Consider the following 12,434-nt stretch of genomic DNA (forward strand, 5'->3'; position numbering starts at 1 on the left):
ATGAAAGAAAAGATCACTGTCAGAAAAATAACTTGGGTTTTGCTCAGATCAGAATATACAACACGCTTATATGTATATATATATATATATAAATATATATATATATATATAAAATATATATCAGATCAGAAATTGAAAAATACAACACGCTTATGTATATATATATATATATATATATATATATATATATATATATATATATATATATATATATATATATACTGTATATATATATAAATAAATGTATATGTATTTATATTTATATATATATATATATATATATGTATATATAATTATATATATATAATATATATATATATATATATATATATATATATATATATATATATATATATATATATATATTATATTTATTTATATATATATTTATTTTATTGAATGGTAAAGTGGGCATTTGTGTATTAATTTTTTTTGTCAAATGTACAGCTAACTTGTCTTGATTGTACGTCTTGCAATTGTACAGAAGTTTTGATAAAGTACACACAGCTGTATACTAATTTATTTGTGTATATATATTTACATGTATTAAAAAAAATATAAATGTATATATATATTATATATTATATATATATATATATATATATATATATATATATATATATATATATATATATATATATATATATATATATATATATATATATATATATATATATATTACACATATACAAAATACAAAACACAAGAGTGCCTGCCTACCTGCCGAAGAGGAAAGAGAAGGAAGGGCCGAAATATCTGGAACATTTCCGGTAAGGGAGACGCGAAGGGGAGGCAGATAGCATTTAAAGAATTTACAATCCAATATTTACAGCATTTTTCGGGATTCGGGCATTCAACGACCCTTCTGTTCCCTTCGCTCTCTCACTCCCTCCCACTCCCTCTCTCACTCCTGGAAGCGATCGCATTTTTCACTCAGATGTTTGATCGGAAAATACGATTTTCAAGAGGCATATGGCTGAATGGTTCAAATTATCGGCCATAAATATTTCCGTAAAATGTTCTACTCCTCAGTTTTGTTCGAGAGACGTTCGCTGCTCTTGGCCGGGAAGAAGTAAAGCGTTTTCAATATTTTATACATATATTATATATATATATATATATATATATATATATATATATATATATATATATATATATATATATATATATATATATATATATATATATATATATATATATATATATATATATACTGTATAGATATATGTATATATGAATAAAGATTCAGCCACGAAGGAAAGTAAAACAATGGAGGTGCTAAGTAATTTCGTCTTATTACCAAATCATGGTCGCAGGAACTAAAGATATACAGATACAAGGGCAAGTATGTATATATATATATATATATATATATTATATATATATATATATATATATATATATATATATATATATATATATATATATATATATATATATATATATATATATATATATATATAATATATATATATATGGTTACCATGGGATGCAAAAGTTTGGGAGAAAGAGAGGGGGAGAGAGAGAGGTACATACGTACGCTGTATATATTGCTGAGTGAAAACATACAAACGCACATACAAACATACACACGCATACTCACGAACATTCTGTATATCAAAAGGCTGGAGTCCAGGAGAGCAAAAGTATTTGTGTGTAAACCTCTGTGTATTTTTCTCCTCAGCTTTCCATTTTGCCGTTGGACGAGGAAAAAAAAATAGAACTGGGTTCAAGAGTAAATATTTGCTGTAGCTTCCAGCGAATTGCCCCTCTTGTGTCGTTATACGTGGTAATATATTTACCTAAATACTCCAGTATTTTCCAGTGTTAGAAAATTGAAAAATATAAAAACAGTACTCGCGTAAGAGCGGAATGCCGCGCGTGTCTTTTTACGTCGGAAAATTCATAACGTGATCATTACTGTTATTGTTAAATTATATCTTGTTTCTTTTCAGTTGTCATGACACCTTTCAAGGAAGGAAGGAAGTGGTGTTTTCTAGAGCAGACTATTATTATTAAATCATATTTATTTAGTTTCGCTTGTCGTGGCGTTTTTCAGTAAAGGAAATTGTGTTTTGTAGAGCGAACTATTATTAGAGCAGAATTAAATTGGTTTTCTCCCAGTTCCACCTGTTATTCCTTTTACTTCATCTCCTTTATTTTCCGGATCTTTTTTACCTTCCAGTCCAACCGCTCCAACGCCCTCTTTTCAGTGTCTTAAGTGTCAGATGACTCACACACACACACACACACCGACATACTTTACGATTGGAATACAGTGAAAGCATTTCAACTCTCTCTCTCTCTCTCTCATATACGCAAACGTGTGTGTGTGTGTGAAATACGTAATGGATTTTGCATTGCGACACACACAAACACAAACACGCACTCAAGGACATACTTTACGATTAGGAGACTCAGAATGAAAGCATTTCGACTCTCTCTCTCTCTCTCTCTCTCTCTCTCTCTCTCTCTCTCTCTCTCATGTACGCAAACGTGTGTGTATGTGTGAAATACGTGATTGATTTTGCATTGCAACGTCACATTGGTCGATCATTGCGTTAGAGGCAGTGACGCAAGCGGCCTTGACATGTCGGGGGGAAAGCTTTTGTTCTTTTTGTTTTCACGTCAATACGTCTGAGGTAACTTGTCCGTAGGCTTAAAAAAAAAAAGGAAAAAAATGCGCGTTCTGCACAGCCGCTACAGCGTATAACCAAGGCCATCGAAAATAGATCTGTCTTTCGGTGGTCTCGGTATAATGCTGTATGAGCCGCGGCCCATGAAACTTTAACCACGGCCAGGTGGTCGACTATCCTTTGTCGTTGCCAGAAGCGCGATGTGGCTAACTTTAACCTTAAATAAAATTAAAAAACTACTGAGGCTAGAGGGCTGAAGTTTGGTATGTCTGATGATTGGAGGGTGGATGATCAACATACCAATTTGCAGCCCTCTAGCCTCAGTAGTTTTTGAAGATCTGACGGCGGACAGGAAAAGCGCGGACTGAAAAAAGTGTGGACGGACAGACAAAGCCGGCACAATAGTTTCCTTTTACAGAAAACTAAAGAGATATTTTTATTTATTTAGATTTTTTATATAAAAAATCTTGTAAGGACTAGACTGTCTAAATAAATATTTTTTGATGTGGGAAAATTTAGATTTTTTTATTAATATTTTTTAATAAAAAAAATTTGATTTTTTATTAATATTTTTTAATTTAATTAAAAAAGTCCTTGTAAGGAGGAAACTTAATATTTCATTGCTATTAAGGGATGTTCAATTCCGAAATAATAGTATCTTTTACTAATATCTTTTCGAGAATTGCACAGTCATATTGCATGACGTGGAAAACACGCGGTTGCAGGTTTCTGTGTGTGTGTATATATATATATATATATATATATATATATATATATATATATATATATATATATATATATAAATATATATATATATATATAATTTAGATATGTATATATATATATATATATATATATATATATATATATATATATATATATATATATATATATATATATATATGTTAAAAGTTAAAGTGTACCAAGATACCTCAACCACAGCAGACAAACAGATAGATGTATAAAGGGTTAGACAGAAAATGTATCCATATGGACGGACAGAACCGTTAGTGGTAGGTGCCCAAGAAGAATGAAATGGGCCCATAAAACTTCAATGAACTATTTTAAACAGAGCACCTTCTGTCCTTGTGGAAGGTGTGGAAAATGTAAGCTTGCATATATATATATATATATATATATATATATATATATATATGCATGTATGTATGTATACACACACACACACACATAATATATGACATTTTTATCACACCGTGATTTATATACAATTATGAAACTACAAATGTCGTTTAATATCCAATTCACGCTACTTCGGGAATATCCTCGATGGGGAATTATCACTGAAGGGGAATTTTGCGGGAGTATCCCCGATGGGGAATTATCACCGAAGGGGAATTTTGTAAGTGATAAATGGATCGGTACCGCCGGGTCTCGATCCCTCGACACAGTTACCTTCCAACGACTCCATTCGACTGTCAAACCATTGAGCCACCAAATTCCCTTCGGGAATTGATAATTAAACAACATTTCCCGAAGTAGCGGGAATTGACTATTAAACAACATTTATATGTGTCATGATTACACATTATATATATATATATGTATATATATATATATGTATATATATATATATATATATATATATAAAAAGTTAAAGGGTACTAAGATACCTTAACCATAACAGACAGACAGACAGATGTATAAAGGGTTAGACAGGAGAATAAAACAGTCCATAAAACTTCAATGGGACCATTTCAAACAGAGCACCTCTCGTCCTTATGGAAGTTGTTGCACATTCACATTCACCTCTGTCATTTTTTATCCCCGTCAGTTATCCTTTGACCTCTGCGGGAATTCGAGCCCGAATTCATTGCCTGCTGTATATTTCACCCGCACAAAACGGGACGCCATCATAATGAAACGCGATCTGCTGTTTTAATCATGTATGAATTCATATTTTAAGCGGCCAGGTTAGGCGGTGATGCATTTTTCATGCGGCGTAAAAGTGCTCGCCGGAACATTTCCATTTATTTTTTTTTTTTTCCCCATTTATTTATGGACAACGCTCCGATGCACTCGGATCCATATTCATGTTTCATTCGCACGATGAATATTTTAATTCGGGATAAACAGAAGAAACTGGGAATGGACGGAAGGTGTGGGCTGTCATCTGTAAGGATTAAGGTGAGTAATAGGAGATTCCATTGTGAGGTTCTTTCATGTTTTGTAAATGCATTATTATTATTATTATTATTATTATTATTATTATTATTATTATTATTATTATTATTGTTGTTGTTGGTGTTATTATTATTATTATTATTATTATTATTATTATTATTGTTGTTGTTGGTGTTATTATTATTATTATTATTATTATTATTATTATTATTATTATTATTATTATTATTATTATTATTATTGTATTATTATTATTATTCTGATGCATTACTACTCTAAAACAATTCTCCGTGTATTTAAATAATTTACATTTTTATACATTTTTTTTATTAATTTGTTCATTTATAGTTTTTCCTTTTTAATAACTGACCTCTTCTTACTGTACTTCTTGTTTCCTTCTGTTACTTCTTTCAAATGAACATCAGAATATTCTTTGGAATCTTGAATTTCAAGTCAGTGGCCTCTTTGGTGGGCTTGTTCCATATGAATAGGATTCATCCTCGTGAATAATAATAATAATAATAATAATAATAATAATAATAATAATAATAATAATAATAATAATGATAATAATGGAACCCAATCGAATAATAATAACCCAGTCGAATAGCATGACTGTGACAGACTCCCAAAAAAAAAAAAATAATAATAATAAATAATAATAATAATAATAATAATAATAAAAAAAAAATAATAATAATAATAATAATAATAATAATAATAATAATAATAATAATAATAATAATAATTCTGAGGCTGCATCCACGTTACAGTAAAACACGACATAAACATGTCGGACTCTCATCGCATACACATCGCAGACAAGTAAAATACGATTAGTAGTATTTACCAAAAGGCTCGCTCTCCACTGACGGTCGTTGACTTGTATTCAACAGGTTTGTGATATATGTGTACGATAAGTTGCCGACATGTATTTATGACAAGTTTTTGTACAGTGTGGACATGGCCTGCGCCTCATAACGTTTTTGGAAATTTTTATTATCTATCTCAAACAAACATTGTTTTCTTTTCCCTGATTTGGGATTCATGAGGTGAAATGCTGTATACACAAAGACACCCAGAGATGCCCAGTATACACAGAGATTTTGTAGATTATGTAATATTAGCGTTTAAAGAACAGAGTGGCCTGACAATAAACCTAACTAAAAACAGGGAATTTAAAAGCTAGTTTGTTTAATTTTTGCGTGATTGGTAGTGAATTTATTTTATTTTACTCTCACTGTTGCTATCAGCCAAGTTTCGTTTACTTTTTTGGAAAACAAACCTTAGGAAACCGAAGAGTCGAAAAGGAAAGTTGCATAAAAATCTCAACAAATATACGTAACCGTTACAATGGAGTATGGAATGGAATGCAGTATAACATTTAGGCCAAAGGCCAAGTACTGGAATATAAGAAGTCATTCAGCGAAGTAGAGAGTGAAAAGGTTTTGGAGTTATAACAGGAGGAAAACCTCACAGCAGTACTAGGAAACAATTGTCAGGAGAAGGTGGAAAGTGAAATGGAAGAAAGAGACTATGAACGGAATTACAGTAAAAGGAATGAAAGGGGTTGCAACTAGGGGCCGAAGGAACGCTGCAAAGAACCTCAAGTAACGCCTACAGTGCACCGCGTGGGGTACACTGACGATACTACGCCCCTAAGGGGGCAATGAACTATGCACTAGATATTAAACAAATCTATTCAGTAAACTGAAGGTAGGCTTCGATACACGTTTGGGAATGTTCAGCAACGGCACTTAACTTTTTATAAGTTAGTTGCTTCTTTTATCATAAAGAATGAAATATCTTCAATTTGGAACTACTACTAGTTAGGTGACCTTGGCACCAGGGAATCGTTTAATTAAAAGGAAAATGTAAGGCACAAATTACCGCCTTGAAGGACCCTCATTATTGCATTTTCAAAATTAGGCGTTTGTGAAGAGTGCGGCGTTTCCACAGCTCTTAGTTAGATTTCATGGAAAGTAAAAAATGGTAAAGGTTCCCAATAATCATTGCCTTAAGTTTGAAGGTAACAGACCCTTGATTAGAAGCCAGGTGTTGGACAAAAGCCTGCAGTATAATCTCGCGAATTGGTGCTCGAAATTCTCACTTATTTGAAATACTTGAAACTACACTTAATTTGAAGTGTTCAGTCTCATGCCAACCAATGTAATATTGTAACTGTAGAGTAATATATCTTGTACATTGAATATTTTTAAATAAACAAAAAAAAATTCATGGATGGGGAATGTGATTGAGTGCGTTTTTGTGAATACGTGTGTGTTTGTCATTGGTGCATTGACGTTTGGCTAGAGAAACTGGTCGATGAACTACTGTTACCTACTACAATTCTTACATTTTGATATTTACATTTTTATCAATTTATTTATTAATTCGTTAATTTTTCTTTCTAAAGTGATCTCTTCTTTCTGTATTACCATTTACCTCCTGTGTTACTTCTTTCCAGTGAACGCCATATTCTTTGGAAGCTTGGATTTCAAGTCAGTGGCCCCTGTGGTGGGCTTGTTCCATATGAGTAGGGTTCATCTTCTCAATAATAATAATAATAATAATAATAATAATAATAATAATAATAATAATAATAAATTTATGTAGTTATTTAGAAAATCAGCAAAACTCACTGTGAGCATAATAATATTACCCTTGATCATTTGAAATATAACACATCACCATAAAAATGATTAAGAGAAGTGAAATGTCTGGTATCATGGAAGCATGACATGAATGTCATGGGAAGTTTTGGGCACAGGGCCAGATTGAGACGACGCACTTATATTTGCCAAAACTCAGCTCCCCATCTAGCAAAAATACGAGTTGACGAATGATTCCCGTTGAGTTAGCGAAAGTGAATTAAAGACATTAGGAGAACGAGAAAATCAGAAAGGAAAGATGGTAATAATTTTTTATTTGTGAAAAAAACACAGTATATCTGGATATACGAATACTGATGTTTATAACATTGTTTTTGTCTCATGTATCAAAGTATTTGGGGAATGAGTTCTTGCTTGTTTTTGTCTCATATATCGAAGTATTTGGGGAATGAGTTCTTGCTTGTTTTTGTCTCGTATATCGAAGTATTTGGGGAATGAGTTCTTGCTTGTTTTTGTCTCATTATATCAAAGTGTTTGGAGATTGAGTTCTTGCTTGTTCTTGTCTCATATATCAAAGTATTTGGGGAATGAGTTCTTACTTGTTTTTTTCTCATTATATCAAAGTGTTTGGAGATTGAGTTCTTGCTTGTTCTTGTCTCATATATCAAAGTATTTGGGGAATGAGTTCTTGCTTGTTTTTGTCTCATTATATCAAAGTGTTTGGAGATTGAGTTCTTGCTTGTTCTTGTCTCACATCAAAGTATTAGGGGAATGGGTTCTTGCTTGTTTTTGTCTCATATATCAAAGTATTTGGGGAATGAGTTCTTGCTTGTTTTTGTCTCATATATCAAAGTATTTGGGGAATGAGTTCTTGCTTGTTTTTGTCTCATATATCAAAGTATTTGAGGAATGAGTTCTTGCTTGTTTTGTCTCATATATCAAAGTATTTGGGAATGAGTTCTTGCTTGTTTTTGTCTCATATATCAAAGTATTTGAGGAATGAGTTCTTGCTTGTTTTTGTCTCACATATCAAAGTATTTGAGGAATGAGTTCTTGCTTGTTTTTGTCTCATATATTAAAGTATTTGAGGAATGAGTTCTTGCTGTGAAAATGAATGATATTTGTCGTGCGAGGATTGAATAGAATGATGGAAGCGCTAATCTGCATTTCAGAGAGGTTCAGTTTTAAATTTGTAATTGGAGTTATCTGTTCACCATGTTTAAAGTAATATCCCTACTAGTTGCGTCGGTCTTATTTGAACGAAATTATTATATTAACTATCCAATGTGAGTGTTGTAGCTGTGTTCGTGTTATTTGAGGAAAATATTATTAGATAATACCTGGATGCGGTGGTATGTTTATTTAATTTTTTTTGCGAATGTTTATTGGTTATTTGTTCAATATCGTCGAAAACCTACAAGTAGAAATTGGTCCCAAAATTAACTAAAAGAAAAACGACCATAGTAGTCTTTCCTCCACTATATCCCCACCCCCACCCCCTCAACACCAAAAACGACCTTTTTTGTATTATCAGAAATATGAATGAAGACTTTTCATATATATATAAATATGTATATATATACATATATATTATATATGTGTGTATTATATATATATATATATATATATATATATATATATATATATATATATATATATATATATATATATATATATATATATATAACTGTGGATTTTTACTTATGCTATTATCCACATATACATAACTGTATAATTTAACTTATTATATATATATATATATATATATATATATATATATATATATATATATATATATATATATATATACACTTAATTTTATGTGGTACTCACATTGGCCTGCAGCATCCTGGAGAAGGCGAGGTGGGCGGGAACGTGGTGGGGGTGGTGAGCCAGCGCCCTCGAGAGCGCCTCCTCCGCCTCCCCGTGTTCCCCGGCCTCCAGATGCGCCTCGGCCGCCAGGGTGTAGAGGGTGTGGGCGGGGAAGCCCTGAGGGGCGTGAAGTAAGGCCTGAGATAACTCCTCCAGGGCGACGTGGGGCTGTCCCGCCAGAATGTGGGCGCGCGCCAGCCGCTGCCTGCAGCTGGTGACCGCAGAGGCGTGGCTCCAGCTGTCCCTGGCAGGCGCTGACGTGATGCCACGGCAGCTCTCGAGGACCTGAGGGCGGGGAGGAAGGGAGGGTGAGAAGGAAGGGCGTGAGTGATGAGAGTGAGATGGAGAAGGGGTTGAACAAGGAATATAATCTCATTTTTTAATTTTTAATTTTTAATTTTAATTTTTAAGACTTGAGATGGTTTTTTTATTAGATGTCTGTTTCATGATAACATTTTTGAAGATTTGGATGTTGTCATTATTTAGTTATAGAAGACTGTTTCATGATGACATTTTTGAAGATTTGGATGTTGTCTTTATATAGTTATAGATGACTGTTTCATGATGACATTTTTGAAGATTTGGATGTTGTCATTATAGAGTTTTAGATGACTGTTTCATGATAACGTTTTTGAAGATTTCGATGTTGTCATTATATAGTTATAGATGACTGTTTCATGATGACATTTTGAAGATTTGTCTGTTGTCATTATATAGTTATAGATGACTGTTATAATCTCATTTGTTTATTTTTAATTTCTGAGACTAAGATTGGTTTTTTATTAGATGTCTGTTCATGATAACATTTTTGAAGATTTGTATGTTGTCATTATATAGTTATAGATGATTGTTAGATCTTGTAGTTGTTTTTTGGTATTTTTCTAAGGTTACATCTTTTTCTAATAGGAAATGTTTTGAAAAAATATATTACTTTGGTATTTTATTCAATTTTTTGCAGTGGAGTGAAGGGAGATTCCATTACGTATTTTTAATTATTATGCCTTTTAACTCTTGCTGGATAATGGAAAAAGTAATGGGATGCATATGAAATATTTTGAGGTCATGTGAATGTTAGCAGGGCATAAGAAAATTAAAATACTGAAATAATTACATCATAAAATGGAACTGTTAGTTCATTTTTATTGACTTTCAGATAATCATTCTGTCAAAATTACAAGAGGAATGATCTACAGATTTCATGCTGCAAATACAGTCTCATACGTTCGCATAAAAAAAAGTTTTTCACGGGATGGAGAATGACCTCTAGTTATAGATACATTATATATATATATATATATATATATATATATATATATGTATGTATGTATATATATATATATACATACATATATATATACACATATACATACATATATTTATATCTATATATATACATACATATTTATATATATATAGAAATAATCAACACACAATCACGTGTGGAACAGAAATAAATTTCTGACTCACATCAGGATCGAACCCAGGTCTTTCAAATGAAAGACCAGAGCGCTGCCAACCAGGCCACACAAGTCATAAAAGAAGCTGGAACCTGGGTACCACTGTACCTAAGGCAATACCTGGGCAGGCTAACTGCTTGCATACCATTTGAAAGACCTGGGTTCGATATCCTGATGTGTCAGAAATTTATATATACATGCATACATAAGTACATATACATACATATAAACACACACACATATTATATATTATATAAGAGAGAGAGAGAGAGAGAGAGAGAGAGAGAGAGAGAGAGAGAGAGAGAGAGAGAGAGATATGTATAGTCATGTGTATTATTGTGGGTAAAACTTTGTCGTATAGAAAATAAATCTCATATTTTCTTAATGTATTGGAGACATAGATACATGAATCCTAATATACTTCAAATAATACTTGACTTTGAGCTGATATATGTACGTGAATGGCGCAATGAAATACTACAGATATCTCTTCTGGTATGAAATATTTTGACATAACAGTAAAGGCTAAAAAATTCGCAGGATTAAGAGTATAATTGGTTAATGAATTATGGTTTTTTTGCATTTTTATTTTTATACAGTAGACCGCCATTCTTTTGATGGGGGCGGGTAGGTGGGCTTAATATATAAGGTACGCAATCGTTTTTTGAGAATATTACTCTGAGTAATCGAGATGAATAAGGTAAATAAATGACCTTTTCAAAGTCTGCAAAACATCGGTTAAATTCAAGATATTTTTACGTTGGCAAGCGAAGCTTATTCTATGACAGGGTCGTCCAAGTTGTTTAGTCTGAAGGCCACTCTTGATAAAACAAAGTCACGCGGGCCACTTGTGTGTATGTATATGTATGTATGTATATAAATATATATATATATATATATATATATATATATATATATATATATATATATATATAAAACAGGCATAATAAAACTTTTCTCTGTAGTTATTGAATTTGCAAGGAATATTTCTTTTATTCAGGATAAGCAGTAAATCTAATTTTTGATATAAAAGAAGAGAAATATACTTTTCCTTATTTTTCTCTAGCGGGCCACTTTTGGCCGACGGGCATGGGGTTGGACGGCCCTGTTCTAAAGAGAAGAATTTCCAGTCCATCGCATATAAGTAGACAACCTCGCAACGGCTTAAGCTCCTCATCTCCTGAGTCCTATCTCTAACGGCAGAGCTCAGCCAAGTAATAATCGTTTATTTTGCCAGTCGTAAAAAAGAAGGCACGGCCTCTAACCAATTGGAGTAACCATTGGAAGTGGTGGGAAAACTTTGGATGACTCTCAAATGGTTCATAATTTTTTCCACCATCTTTCGGCCAAAGGCACTTTGTAGTAACCAATCGGAATTAACAGAAGTTTTCGAGACGCCATTATCGTCACGATGGATGATTTTATCGAAAAGTTAAGATTATGGTGTCGTTTGGAAAACTTATAAAATTGTCAATGATTTGGAGATGAAAATCAGAGAAATATTCATTTTTTCTTTATATCAAGGCGACGAGAGGATTGATAATTGTTGAGCTAAGTACTTGACCGTAAACTTACATGACAGCAAATGAAATGACATGTTTGCAAACCAGTGTTTTCTGGTAATACTTTACTCTTGGTCACATTTAATGTTGTATCACAAACTCTGTTAAATTCATTCACAAGAATATCGCTTTTCTCCCTTTTCTTCAGTGAAT

The 12,434-nt window shown here is 32.2% G+C and overlaps 1 protein-coding gene across 1 annotated transcript in view; it reads right to left on the reverse strand.

Moving 5' to 3' along the window:
- Positions 1 to 12,434, reverse strand: part of LOC136849321 (protein O-mannosyl-transferase tmtc2-like) — a 172,459-nt gene that overhangs the window by 29,041 nt on the left and 130,984 nt on the right. Inside the window, exon 6 of the mRNA XM_067122683.1 lies at positions 9,224 to 9,547. Within this exon, the coding sequence (XP_066978784.1) occupies positions 9,224 to 9,547 (324 nt within the window). The remainder of the gene's footprint in view (positions 1 to 9,223; positions 9,548 to 12,434) is intronic.

This window comes from Macrobrachium rosenbergii, chromosome 20, assembly GCF_040412425.1.
Source record: "Macrobrachium rosenbergii isolate ZJJX-2024 chromosome 20, ASM4041242v1, whole genome shotgun sequence".
Lineage (NCBI taxonomy): Eukaryota > Metazoa > Arthropoda > Malacostraca > Decapoda > Palaemonidae > Macrobrachium > Macrobrachium rosenbergii.